At 47.0% G+C, this 14,964-nt stretch overlaps 1 protein-coding gene across 1 annotated transcript; it reads left to right on the top strand.

Moving 5' to 3' along the window:
- On the top strand, positions 1–14,964 carry wdyhv1 (WDYHV motif containing 1). Its single transcript, XM_038810314.1, has 6 exons — positions 1–265; positions 3,047–3,146; positions 4,956–5,006; positions 7,829–7,977; positions 10,669–10,793; positions 14,394–14,964. The coding sequence occupies exons 1-6, from the start codon at positions 168–170 to the stop codon at positions 14,501–14,503; spliced, it is 633 nt and encodes a 210-aa protein (XP_038666242.1). The 5' UTR covers positions 1–167; the 3' UTR covers positions 14,504–14,964.

The following is a 14,964-nucleotide window of genomic DNA, read 5'->3' as shown; positions in this document are numbered from 1 at the left end:
TGCACCCGCTGTTCCCCTCCGGCTTCCCGCCCTTATGGCCGGCCTGGCTGGATGGTTCCGGCCGCCTCATCCTCCTCCAGACATTTCTCCAGCCATTCCTTCTCCGACTTTGAATCGAAATCCAACCTTTTGGCGGTTTAATCTTTTTTTTCCTGTTCAAAGCTGTCATGAGCACCCCTAAGCCTGAGAGGTTGGAGCCTGGAGATGGCAGGAGACAGGTGCCAGCCATTGCCAAGGAGGACTGTGTGTACACCAACTGCTATTGGTAAGGAGGCCTGGCTAGAGTCAGTGACAGGAGGGGAGGGGGCAGAGCTGGCTGGCCTCCCCTACTCCTGGGGGCTGCAAAACAAGGTGCAGGTTACTGGGTCATGAGGATAGGGTGGAGGTGTGGGCTTGGCTAGGGTGCTCTTTCCAAGGGCCGGTGCAGACTCGATGGGCTGAATGGCCGCCTTCACTGTAAATTCCATGATCCGCTGATATATTTAAATCAATTTACCATCTTGCCCCACCCTTTCACAGATGCCCCTCAGCATTTGTCACCCACCCAATGATTTTGCATGAATTCCCCACCACACCAGGGGCTGGTTTAGCACAGGGCTAAATCGCTGGCTTTGAAAGCAGGCCAGCAGTGCGGTTGAATTCCCGTACCAGCCTCCCCGAACAGGCGCCGGAATGTGGCGAATCGGAGCTTTTCACAGTAACTTCATTTGAAGCCTACTTGTGACAATAAGCGATTTTCATTTCATTTGTTCCATCTTTGGCCATCCGGACCACTCACTCATACACACCTTTCTTCATAGGGGTAAGAGAAGTTGTGACCTGGGGTTAGTGAGGGATGCAGCCTCCAGGGTTTAGAATCCTGTAATAGGATTGTAGCTTTGATCGAGGTGGGCACCTGTGCTGTAATAATTACCTTATGTAAGCCTGGCAGCATTGTTGTTAGCACTGTTGCTTCACAGCTCCAGGGCCCGAGTTTGGTCCCCGGCTTGGATCACTGCGGAGTCTGCACATTCTCCCTGTGTCTGGATGGGTTTGCTCCGGGTGCTCTGGTTTCCTCCCACAAGTCCCGAAAGCCGAAAGACATGCTGTTGGGTGAATTGGACATTCTGAATTCTCCCTCTGTGTAGCCGAACAGGCGCCGGAATATAGCAACTAGGGGCTTTTCACAGTAACTTCATTTCAGTGTTAATGTAAGCCTACTTGTGACACTAATAAAGATTATTATTATTAAAATGCGCTGCCTGAAGGGGTGTTGGAGGAAGCTTCAGTGGTGCCTTGGGAAGGGAACTGGGAAGTGAAACATTCTGCAGGGCTTTGGGGACACCGCAGAGCAGTGGGACTCAAATGAGATCAGAAAATGCTGGAAGAACCCAGCAGGTCTGGCAGCATCTGTGGAGAGAGCAACAGAGTTGAGGCTCGAGTCCGTATGATCCTCTGATCTGTAGACGGGTCCTCCGATCTGTAGAAGGGTCATATGGACTCGAAACGTTAACTCTGTTTTTCTCTCTCAGGGCAGCATGGTGGTGCAGTGGATAGCACTGCTGCCTCACGGTGCCGATGCCCCAGGTTCAATCCTAGCTTTGGGTCACATTCTGTGTGGAGTTTGCACATCCTTCCCGTGTTTGCGTGGCTTTCGTCCCCCACAACCCAAAGATGTGCAGGGTATATGGATTGGCCACGCTAAAATTGCCCCTTAATTGCAAAAAAATGAATTGGGTACTCTAAATTAAAAATAAATCTGTTGCTCTCTCCACAGATACTGCCAGATCTGCTGAATTTATCCAGCATTTTCTGTTTTTATGTCAGTTTTACAGCATCCGCAGTATCTTGCTTTTATGCGGGGAGAGGGATTGATTGACTAGTTTTTCTGAAATGCTAAAACGGGCATGTTGGGCTAAATGGCCTTGTTTCTGTGCTGTAAGATCCTGTAAAACCACTCCCGAGTCATTTCAGGCACCACTTCTGATTTCCCCGTGTAGAAAGACTAGACCTGATGTGCCCCCTGGGTTTGGCAAGCTGCTGGCATGGCTCATGCTCATATGTGACAATCAACCACAGGTATGAGGTACCCAAGGGCCACCAGTACCTCTGGGGTCCGAACTCCACCACAAACACAACCCCATTGATAAATGGAACAAAAACCAAATCTACTTTGCACTTGGAATTGGGTATTTTACAGAACTGAAGGAGCCTATTCATCCCATCATGCTTTTGAAACCTGTTTAAAGGAGTAGCCATGCTTCATCTTACAGCCCAGTTTTTTTTGTCTGTAGACCCCCCCCCCCCAAGTTCCTCATCCTCAAGTACCTGTCCAACTCCCTGTTAAAGTTATTTATGGAATCAGCTTCCACCACCTTTTCATGAATTGTTCCAGATCCCAGAGATTGTCTTTATAATAATAATCTTTATTATTGTTACAAGTAGGCTTACATCAACACTGCAATGAAGTTACTGTGAAAATCCCCGAGTCGCCACATTCCGGCGCCTGTTCGGGTACACGGAGGGAGAATTCAGAATGTCCAATTCACCGAACAGAACGTCTTTTGGGACATGTGGGTGGAAACCGGAGCACCCGGAGGAAACCCACGCAGACACGGGGAGAACTTGCAGACTCCGCACAACAGTGACCCAAGCTGAGAATCGACTCTGGGACCCTAGCGCTTTCTTGAGTGAAATCATATCTCCTCACCTCCCCTCTAGATAGTTTGCCAATAGTTTTAAATCCAAAACCTCTGGTTATTGACGTACTCATCAGAGGTAATAATTTTCTTTACCTACTCTCTCAAAACCTCGTGTCATCTGAAAAACTTCTATTCAGTCACCACTTAACCTTCTCTATTCTACGGAGGACAATCTTAATTTTTCCAACCCCAGTTTATAACCTAAGTCCCTCATCCCATCTAAATCCTAGCAAATGTCCAATAGGCCTTCCTGAAGAGCAGTGCCCAGAACATTTCAACTTTTCAACATTTAATTTATAAAGAAGAAGAAATTGCAAATGTTTAAGCAAAGAATGTTAACATCTATATTGAAATGTGTTCTTCAGTGAAGAAAATGTGTGGAAGCTTTGTGAATACATCAAGAACAGACGACAAAATCCTCTGGAAGAATGGTACACTGTTTTTATATCAAACGACCAAAAGATGGTAAGTGCAGTTTGAAAAAAAATCTACGTTTTTTTAAAATTCCTGGGTACAAGAATTTGAAATAATTCCTTTTATGCCTGTACGATAGAATTGTTACACCACTTCCTGGTTCCCCAGCGTCTCATTTGGGGTTACCCCAACGACGTGCAAGGGAATCCCTCTGGGAAGTTCCCACGTCAGGGTTTACCCGGCAATTGCCCAGAAGCGCCAACTTTCTCTGGACAATTGTGCTGGGCTGGGAACCATCCAACAGAAGCGACTTAAATCGCTAACTTTGGATGGGTTCTGTCAGTTTTACCCTGAATAGTTACTCTGACAGAGATAGGGGGGGGGGGGGGCGTTGTTGTTGGTCCTGGATTTTAAAAAATTTGAAAATAGAACACAAAAATATGGAAGTTCTGCTAAATCTGTACAAATCACCGGCTAAGCCTCAGTATTGTGTGTCTGATCCTGGACCCCACACTCTAGGAAGGATGGCAAGGCTCTGGAGCGGGTGCCCTGGAGATTTGTTAGAATGGCTCCTGAAATAAGGGACTTAATTTACTGATAGAGACTGGAGAATGTCCGATTGTTCTCCTTCAAGCAGGGAAATGTGCTGATAAACATGAAGGGTTTTGATAGAGTAAGAAACTGTTCCCGCTGGGGGGGGGCTCATTGCCTGGAAGGGCATTTGATGCGATTCAATCGGAACTTTCAGAAGGGATTTTGGATATATTAGAAAAGGGAAAGTTAATAGAAAAGTTAAGAAATATGAAGGGTTTTGATTTCTTAAATAAATAAATAAATTGTTTCCACTGGCAGGAGGAACGCTAACCAGAGGAAACAGGTTTAAGGCAATTGGCAAATGAAGCAGAGGGTAGATGATTTTGTTTTCACACAGCGAGCTGTTACGATCTGGAACGTACTTCCTGAAGGGGCAATGGAAGCTGATTCAATAGTAACTCTCAACAGGGAATTGGATAAATATATGAATGGAAAAAATTGGCAGGGCTGTGGGGAAGGAACAAGGGGTGTGGGGCTAATTGGAGAGCTCTTTCAAAGAGCCAACATGGATACAGAGGCCAGAATGGCCTCCTTTTCTGTGCCCTTGGACTCTATGAACTTGCATGGTACAAATTCACTGGACTCGGTCTCCTAATAAAGCACCTTAGCCTTAATAACAGTGAGCATGAATGAAAATATTTGGTGTTGTAGCTCAATTACATAGCACACTAGTGCTTCATTTGAGATTGCTGATTAGAAATGGACAAGGATTTGAATCTGGGATTAATCAGCATGTTCTGAAAGACTCATTCTCACACTGCAGTGCAGCTCCACGCTAAACCAGCAGAGGGAACCCCAGCCTAACCCCTTTCCTCTCAGTTGCATTAGTGAAAATGTACAAACAGTAATGAGGCCCTGTAGCGCAGTGGGTAGCCCCCCCTGCCTCTGAGCCAGAAGCCCTGGATTTGAATCCCACCCCAGGACCCGACAACCGAGGAAGGTGCGTTCGTAACGTGGCCAGACAGTTTGGGTATCAAGCTGAAAATCCTTCCAGCACACGCCAGTGGCAGGCGATAAGAGCGGGAGAGATTCCTGGTCAGCCATGTGATGGAAAGAACATTGGAGCCTCTACTATCACTCTCCATAGCTCCTGACTACAAACTGCACGTAAAAGTGTCTGTAACCCCTCGAGTGAACACTAAGGCACCACCACCACAAACCAACATGAAACAGTAATAAAAGAGAATGTACTGTCACGTTAAAGAATAAAAACGGTGGCATTTTTCTATTTGTCTAACTTGCATTTTGTTTTTATTTAATATAAAGGTGCCCATCTGGAGTCAGCAGTCAGGCAGTGATAATCAGCCTGTAATCTGGGTAAGTGATTCCTTCGTAACTCCGTAGTAACGGGTGCGATTCTCTGGCCCCCCTCCCGCGATGTGTTTCTTGATGGCGGGAGGCAGCTCTATGGTATCAGCGCTGATATTTTGTGCTAAAAGACCGAGTTTCTGATCAATTATCTTAATGATATTAGCAGTCATCGGTTGTGATGCCTTTGAGAGTGCCGAATTAAGAGCCTCTTCGCTCACAAAGTCGCCATGTTCAGGAGTCGACTCCACCCCAGTCGCTTCTGACTGCTGTTTTTTGTCAACGAATTTCTTAATATTTCTCGGCATTTTAGCCCATAAGAAATAGGAACACAATTAAGCCATTCGACCCCTTGAGCCTGTCCCATCACTTAATGAGATCATGTCTGATCTGTGGCTTAACTTCAGAGATACCTGCCTTTGCTCCATATCCCTTGATACCTTTGCTTACAAAAAAATTATCTATCTCCAATTTAAAATGAACAACTGTTCCAGCTTCAGCTGCTCTGTGTGGGGGAGAGCTCCAAACCTCTACCACTCTTTGAATGAAGAAGTTCTTCCTAACATCTCTCCTGAAAGGTCTAGCCCTAATTTTTAGAATCTCCAACCAGTGGAAATGTTTATCTTTATCTGCCCAGTCTATCCCTGGTAAATATCTTGAATTCTTTGATCAGATCACCCTCAACCTTCTAAATTCTAGCGAAAAACAGGTCGAATTTGAGTAATCTCTCCTCGTAACTCAACCCTTGTGATCCGGGTATCATTTTTGTAAACCAATGTTACACTCCCTCCAAGGCCAAAATATCCTTCCCAAGGTGTGATGCCCAGAACTGCTCACAGTAACAAGTGGGGTCTAACCAGGGGTTTGTAAAGCTGCAGCACAACCCCTATACTTTATACTCCCCTCCTCCAGATATAAAGGCTAGCATTCCATTAGCCTTTCTAATTATTTTCTGCACTTGTTCATGGCATTTTAAGGATCTATGCACCTGAACCCCCAAGTCTCTTTGGACATTCACTGTACCTAACCTCTTTCCATTTAGAAGGTACTCTCTCAACCCAGAATTTAGGGTGACTGATCAGCTGAACGTATGGCCACCAATGGTGGAGCAATTAAAATTGGTGGCGTAGGGCAGCACGGTGAGGCAGTGGGTTAGCACTGCTGCCTCACTGCGCCGAGGTCCCAGGTTCGATCCCGGCTTTGGGTCACTGTCCGTGTGGAGTTTGCACATTAATAATAATAATCGCTTATTGTCGCAAGTAATGAAGTTACTGTGAAAAGCCCCTAGTCACCACATTTCGGCACATCCTCCCTGTGTTTGCATGGGTTTCGCCCCCACAATCCAAAAATGTGTATGGTAGGTGGATTGGCCACGCTAAATTGCCCCATAATTGGAAAAAATGAATTGGGTACTCTAAATTTTTATTTCTTTTTAAATTGGTGGTGTGCAAGAGGCCAGAATTGGAGGGATACAGTTACCTTGGAGGGTGGCATGGCTGGAGGGGATTACAGAGACAGGGAGGGGGTCAGGCAGTGGAAGGACTTGAACAAACAGCGCCATGGGTGTGCTTGCAAAAGATGAACTGCAGCGGTTCAAGAAGGCGGTTCATCACCACCTTCTCAAAGGCGACTAGGGATGAGCAATAAATGCTGGCCTCGTCAGTGACGCTCACATCCCATGAAGGAATGAAAAGAAAAATGAGTATTTTAAAATTTGGGTGTGTTGGACCGGGAGTCCATAAAGACCAGCGAGCACAGCTATTGATGGGTGAATGGGACTTGTTGCACGTTAGGTATTACCCGCTGCCTGTATCCTGAGAGAGGATTATCTGGCCATTTGCCTTGTAGCTGTAGTTTATGGGCTCTGGACAATTGGTTTCTTTTGCTTGTGTAACAACTGTGACTTTTAATTAAGGAATTAATTGTTTGATTCCTGGAATGGCAGGATTGTCGTATGAGGAGAGATTGGGTTGACTGAGCCTGTATTCACTGGAATTTAGAAGAATGAGAGGGGATCTAATTGTAACGTGTACATGTCTGACAGGGCTGTACAGACTGGATGCTGTGATGTTGTTTCCTGTGGTTTGTGGGGAGGTCTAGAGTAAGAGGTCACAGTCTCACGATACAGTGACAGCCATTTAAGACTGAGATGTGGAGCAACGTCTTCACTCATCGAGTGGTGAACCTGTGGAATCCTCTACCTCAGAAGGCCATGTCACTGAATATATTTAAGAAGGAAATAAATAGCGGTGGCACAGTGGTTAGCACTGCTGCCTCACAGTGCCAGGGTCCTGGGTTCAATTCCGGCCTCGGCTGACAGTGTGGAGTCTGCACGTTCTCCCCGTGTCTGCGTGGGTTTACCCCGGGTGTTCCGGTTTCCTCCCACAGTCCAAAGATGCACAGGCAAGGTGGATTGGCCATGCTAAATTGTCCCTTAGTGGCCAAAAGGTTAGGTATGGTTACTAGCTGACGGGCAGAGGGTGGGGGTGTGGGACTAGGTAGGGTGCTCTTTCAGAGGGTCAGTGCAGAGTCGATGGGTCGAATGGCCTCCTTCTGCACTGTAGTGATTCAAAGGTTCTATGTCTAGACAAAGTCGTCAAAGGGGTTTGGGTATGGGAGAGGGTGGGAGTATGGCGTTGAGGTGGAGAATCAGCCATGATCATATTGAATGGTGAAGGAGGCTCGAAGGGCCAAATGGCCGACCCCTGCTCCTAGTTTCTCTGTTACTACCGGACCATATAATTTTTCATAAATGAGTAACGGCATTGAGAGCCTTTGTAATCTGATATACTGTTGTGCGAGCATCACAATAATAATGTACTTTAAATCAGGATTACCATGTTATCCTACTTCATGATTGTGGAGGACAGGACTGTGAGATCTATGACCTGGATACAACACTTCCATTTCCATGTCCCTGCGATACTTATGTGAAAGAAGCCTTCAGATCTGAGGACCTCATCAGACCAGCGTTCCGAAGGTGAGCAAGCTGTTGGCTAAGGCTGTTCCTCCTATTAGTTCTTCCCAACTTCTTCACTGTCCAGAATTTCATGGGTGAACTTTATAACCTTTAGGAGCAGAGGAGCAGGAGTAGGCCATTCAGCCCCTCAAGCCTGTCCCGCCATTCAGTGAGATTATGGCTGCTCTGTCGCCCAACTCCATATGCCTACCTTTGGCCCATATCCCTTAATATCTTTAACAACGGTTCCAGCTACAACTGCTGTGTGTGCGAGAGAGTTCCAAACCTCTACCACCCTTTGAGTGAAGAAGTTCTTCCTCACATCTCTCATGAATGGCCTGGCCCTAATTTTTAGACTATGGCCCCTGGTCTTAGAATCATGAACTATGGAAATAGTTTATCTTTATCTACCCTGACTTTCCCTGTTAATATCTTAAATACTTTGAGCAGATCAACCCTTAACCTTCTATATTCTGGAAAAAAACAGGCCTAACTATGGATGGAATCGACTGGGAGCTTCCATAACCAAAAGAGTAGAGCTAGAGCTCGTGGCTAAAAAAACTAGTGCTAGACTTTTCAGGAATAAATTATGAAACATGGTGGCACAGGGGTTAGCACTGCTGCCTCACAGCTTTCAGTGACCCAGGTTCAATTCCGGCTTTGGGCGACTGTGGAGTTTGCACGTTCTCCCTGTATCTGCGTGAATTTTGTCCAGGTGCTCCCACAGCCCAGTAACCTACTGGTTAGGTGGACTGGCCGTGCTAAAAAATTGCCACTGAAGCATCCAGAAATGTGCAGTTGCGGGAATAGGGCGGGGGGAGTGGGCCAGGTAGGGTGCTCTTTCAGATGGTCAGCGCAGACTCGATGGGCCGAATGGCCACCTTCTGGACTGTCAGACGTCTATGGATATTTATGGACTTCCACACAGAAAGGATGGAAGAGGTTTGGAACTCTTTAATGCAGCTGGTCAGCTAGATCAATGTAAATTTTAAACTTGAGATTGATGGATTCTCGTTAATCTAAGGTATTGAGGGCAGCACGGTGGCGCAGTGGGTTAGCACTGCTGCCTCACGGCGCCAAGGTCCCAGGTTCGATCCCGGCTCTGGGTCACTGTCCGTGTGGAGTTTGCACATTCTCCCCGTGTCTGCGTGGGTTTCACCCCCACAATCCAAAGATGTGCAGGTTAGGTGGATTGGCCACGCTAAATTGCCCCTTAATTGGAAAAAAATAATTGGATATTCTAAATTTTAAAAAAATCTTACGGTATTGAGGAAAATGGGGGAAAAGTGGGGCACTTAGGGTTAGGTCTCAGATCAGCTATGATCTCACTAAATGACAAAGCGAGGCCACCTCCTATCCCTGTGAGTGAGGGGAGGGTGGTGCTTGCAAGCCGGGTGACCCACACCCAAATAACTGACCAGCGCTAACATTCTAGACCCCACATGTCAAAGAGTGGCTACTTGGAGAGGGTACTGTAGGATACTTCAACTGAAACTATCAGACCATGCCCCAGCAAGGAATCAGGAGGAGGAACAAAGAACAAAGAAAAGTACAGCCCAGGAACAGGCCCTTCGGCCCTCCAAGCCTGAGCTGACCATGGAGCGGAGAAAATTAGAGAAAAATTAAAACAGAATCATAAGAAAGACTTGCCTTCGGACAGTACCTTTAACAAACTAAGATGGTCAAAAGGACTTGCAGTTGATTAGCTACTTTTTGAAGTGCAGTCCCTGATGCATTTGCTACATTACAACAGCCAGTTTGCTCACAGCAAGCTCCCACAAACAGCATTGTGATAATTACCAGGTAATCTTTTAGCTGTCTTGTTTGAGGGACACCGGGAATATCCTTCTTCAACAAGCGGAATCTTTTACACCTGAGAGAGCAGACAAGGCCTCGGTTTACGCCCCATCCAAACGACGGCATCTGCAGCAGTGCAGCACTCCCTCTGTACTGCACTGGGATTGTCAGCCTGGGTTTATGTATCCAGCCTCCGGAGTGGGACTTAAACCCAGAACCTCCAGCCTCAGAGGCAGGCACGCTATCTACTGAGCCACACCCGACATGGGTTTGATGAATAACAGGACAGAATTAAAAAATAGTGGAAGGAGGGAGATGAGGGAAAGAAGGAAAAACGGGACTATCTCCAACTAGCGACAGCTCCTGCCATCTTTCTGTTATGTGAAAATCTTGATAGAGTTTAGGTCTCTCGAGGAATTAAGGGATATATGGGGCGGGTAAGAAAATGGAGCTGAAGTTCAGGATCAGCTGTGACCATATTGAATGGTGGAGCAGGCTCGATGGGCCAAATGGTCTGCTCCTACTCCTACTCTTGTGTCCCTACGTTCTCACACTACCACTCATATTTTTCCACTTGTTAGTCTGTCCCTCCACCCAGCCCAAATCCTTAACACATTTTATTCCCCTCACGTCTCCCAAGAGTGAAGCCCCCTGTGGCTAAGCTAAAGAATGTAATAAACTGTACTCATCCACAACTGTATCAGTGCACCTCTGTAGCTGGACGTCCCGTTTGATTCTGATGAAAGTCTGTTGCGCCATCCTTTGTAACATCCCTCCAACAATATCAGTGAATGAACGCAGGCCAGAGTTGTCCAGGCCCATGATCCGACCAAGGGAAATATTGAGAGGAAGGGCTCGGGGTGGGAAAAGAGGCAGGAAAAGTATAATTCAACAAATCATATTGTTTCTGTTCAGAAAAATGAGAGTGATAAGAGCAGATCTGTACCTGAAAACATTCGCTTCAGACCGCTCCCATATGAAAGATGCTAATGGAATGTGGCGTACGACTCCTCCGCCATATCCTTGTATTCAAACAGCAGGTAAGTGAAATAAGGTGTGTTTGAAGCTTTATCCAAAACCGGATAATGCATGTTTTCTAACATAATTAAAATGTTTGGACTGGCTCATGTGTGTAACTTGACACGGCTATAATCGTGCTGTAATCATATTGGTTCTTGTGATGAAGATATCGCTGGTAAGACCACCATTTAAATGCCCCTCCCTAATTGCCCCTGAGAAGGTGGTGAGCTGCTTCTGCATTCCATTTGGTGTCGGTAGGCTCACAGTGCTATTAGGGAGAGAATTCCAGGATTTTGACCCGGGGACAGTAAAGGAACAGCAATATATTTCCAAGTCAGGGTGTTGTTTGGCTCAGAGGGGAACTTGCAGTTAGTGATGCTCCAATGCATCGACTGCCCTTGTCCTTCTGGGTGGTAGAGGTCACGGGTTTGGAAGGTGCTGTCGAAGGAGCCTTGGTGAGTTACTGCGGTGTATCTGGTTTCTGGTACACACTGCTGCCATTGTGCGTCGGTGGTGGAGGGTTTGAATGTGTGTGGAAGGCTGCATTGTCCTGAATGGTGATGTGCTTCTTGAGTGTTGTTGGAGCTGCACTCACCCAGGCAAGTGAAGAGTCCCATCACACTCCTGTGGTGCCTTGTAGATGGTGGACAGGCTTTGGGGAATCAGGAGGTGAGTTACTGGCCAGAATCCCCAGTCTCTGACCTGCTCTTGTAGCCACAGTATTTATGCTAATGGTCCAATTATATTTCTGGTCTATGGTGATCCCCCAGGATGTTGATGGTGTGTTCTTGTGCGCGATGTTATATTTCCTCGAGTTGATGTATCCACAGGACAAAGGGTTCATAAGGGCAGAAGGATTGCTAACTTCCATATTTTGGAACAAAAAGCATTTGATCCTTAGGGTAAGGGGGAAGATTTAATAAAGCACAAAAAATCATGAAGGCTTTGGGTAAAGTAGATGAAGAACAGTTCGTCCAACAGCAAGAGAGCCAGTAAGATTTTATTTTAAATATTTTTATTTTCCTTTTTCACATTTTCTCCCGAATGTACACCCACCAACAACAAATAATAATCAGCAGCAAATATGTCAATCCCCATAACAATAACAACGATCCCATCCTCAAACCAACCCCAAACATCACCCCGCATGTTTACATAAACAAATGACAAAAAGGAATCAGGGATTACCCACAGTTACCCATAGTCATCTTTAATATACACAGCCCCCCTCCCCCCACAACACTCCCACCCATCTCCCCCCAACTAATGTTCGATGTTATCCAGTTCTTGAAAGTGCATAATAAATAATACTTGTAGAACCCCTCCGAGCTTCCCCTCAGTTCAAACTTAACCTTCTCAAGGGTCAGGTATTCCAACAGGTCGGTCTCTCTCTCTCTCTCTCTCTCTCTCTCTCTCTCTCTCTCTCACTCTCCCCCCCCCCCAACGCTCACACACATCTTCTACTCCTTCAAAAAATCGGCTCATCCTCACCCTCGTGAGGTGCGCTCTATATACCACCTTCAGCTGTATCAGCCCCAACCTCGCGCACGAGGTGGAGGCATTCACTCTCCGGAGCACCTCACACCAGACCCCCTCCTCTATAACCTCTCCCAGCTCTTCCTCCCACTTTGCCTTGATCCCTTCTAGTGGCGCCTTATCCTTTTCCAAAATAGATCCGTACACCATTGACCCCTTCTCCAATCCCCTTATCGTCAGCACGTCCTCCAGCAATGTGGAGGCCGGATCCTCCGGGAAGCTCTGTATCTCCTTCCTGGCAAAGTCCCGAACCTGCATATATCTAAACACTTCTCCAGCCCATACTTCGCTTCCAGCTCCCTCAATCCTGCAAATCGACCCTAAAGAAACAAATCTTTTAGCGTCTTAATCCCCTTCCCTTCCCATTTCCGAAAACTTCCATCCCACCTCCCTGGCTCAAATCTGTGGTTCCCCCAAATCGACATTTCCCTTGACCCTGCCCCCAACCCGAAGTGTTGGCGAACTGCCTCCAAATTCTCAATGAAGCTATTATTACCGGACTCCCTGAGTATTTCCCCGGGGCCATCGGGAGCGGCGCAGTTGTTAGTGCTTTCGATCCCGACCCCCTGCACAAACTCTCCTCCATTCTGACCCACTGGGAATCAACCCCTCTGGCCCAGCTCCGCACCTTCTCCACATTCGCCGCCCAGTACATCAGATTCGGGAGACCCAAACCCCCTGCCTGCCTTCCCCTCTGTAGCAGCACCTTTCTCACTCTGGCCACCTTCCCTCCCCATATGAACAAAGTAATCCTTCCCTCAATCTCCCTGAAAAAAGACTTTGGCAGGAAAATCGGTAGGCATTGAAAAATAAAAAGAAATCACGGCAGCACATTCATGTTAACTGCCTGTACCCGACCCGCCAGTGACAGAGGGAGACCATCCCACCTTGCCAGATCGGCTTTCACTCTCCCCACCAACCTAGTGATGTTGTACCTGTGAAGCCTCCCCCACTCCCGGACAACCTGCACCCCCAGATACCTAAAGTGAGTCCCTGCCCTACGGAATGGCAGCCCGCCCACCCCTGCCCCTACCCCCGGCCGAGACACCACAAAATGCTCACTCTTGTCCAGGTTCAGCTTGTACCCCGGGAAAGACCCAAATACTCGCAGCAGCTCCAATATTCCTCCTATCGACGCACTCTGCTCCAACACATACAGCAGCAAGTCATCGGCATACAAGGACACCCTATGCTCTATCCCCCCCACACTATTCCTTTCCATGCTCCCGAACTTCTTAATGCGATGGCCAACGGCTCAATCGCGAGTGCAAACAGCAGGGGGGACATAGGACATCCCTGTCTCGTCCCACGGTGGAGAGAAAAGTATCTCGAGCTGATATTGTTCGTGCGGACACTCTCCTTCGGCTCCTTATATAATAGCTTTACCCAGTTCACAAATCTTGGTCCAATCCCAAACCGCTCCAGAACAGCCATCAGGTACCCCCATTCTACCCGGTCAAACGCCTTCTCGGTGTCCAATGCCACAACTACCTCTTTTCCTTCCCTTCTGCCGGTGCCATAACGACGTTCAAAACTCTCCTAATATTCGAAAACAGCTGCCTCCCTCTCACAAACCCTGTCTGATCTTCACCTATCATCTTCGGGAGGCACCCCTCCAGCCTACCCGCCAGTACCTTCGCCAATACTTTTGCATCCACATTCAGAAGTGATATGGGCCTATACGACCCACACTCCGTCGGATTCTTATCTTGTTTTAGCAACAAGGAAATCGATGCCTGCCCCACGGTTTGTGGCAGCACCCCCTTCCCTATCGCCTCTTCAAACATCCCCACCATCAGGGGTGCCAACTTATCCTTGAATTTTTTATAATATTCCACTGGAAACCCATCCGGCCCTGCCACCTTCCCCGACTGCATCCTCCCAATCGCATCCTTTATCTCCTGCTCCACTATCGCTCCTTCCAATGTAGCCCTGTCCCCCTCCCCTAGCTTCGGGTACTCCAACCCATCTAGAAATTCCTGCATCTTGGGAGGCCAGTAAGATGATTGTTTTCAACTTTGGTGCCTTGTTTTAAAAAAAAAACTTGCTTCACTTAACCTGCTGTGACTCTGATTCAAATTTAGAGGCCAAGATGAATATAGATAAGTTCATCAGCATGACTCCCACCGTTGGATGGGGCGATGTCTATACTCTTCCAGAATTTGTTCAACAGTTTGGAAGTTCGAAGTTATAATACTTGGGAAGAAAAGCTCCAGTTTCAACCCTTGCCCCGTGAGAAGAACTGCAATGAGAGAGACACCAATAATCCTCCAAGAAATAGAACTTTGGGTGTTTGAGATTTGCAAAGAACCCCAGACGGACAGTGATAAAGGACAGCAGGAATGCAGCAGAGGGAGATTGACAGCAAAGGAAATCAAATTCAAACCATTGATACCAGAAATGGTGACTCTGAATGAACTCTTAGCATAAGAGGGAGAGAATGTGATGAACTGTTTGTGACAGCCACATGCTATCCATTGAATACATCACAGTGCAGACTGTTCCTATGTACATTGGTAACAAGTGTAAAAGATACCCATCATGTTTGATCAATGTGGAAACGTGCAAAATATTGTTCATCCACAAAGCAAAATGGTTCAACAAGCTTGTAACTTTCTAAGGCTTAACAATCGTCCTGCACTATTTGTTAATGTA

Source organism: Scyliorhinus canicula, chromosome 10 (genome assembly GCF_902713615.1).
Source record: "Scyliorhinus canicula chromosome 10, sScyCan1.1, whole genome shotgun sequence".
Lineage (NCBI taxonomy): Eukaryota > Metazoa > Chordata > Chondrichthyes > Carcharhiniformes > Scyliorhinidae > Scyliorhinus > Scyliorhinus canicula.
The sequence above is the reverse complement of the archived record's forward strand: the minus strand, read 5'-3'. Positions and strand labels throughout refer to the sequence as shown.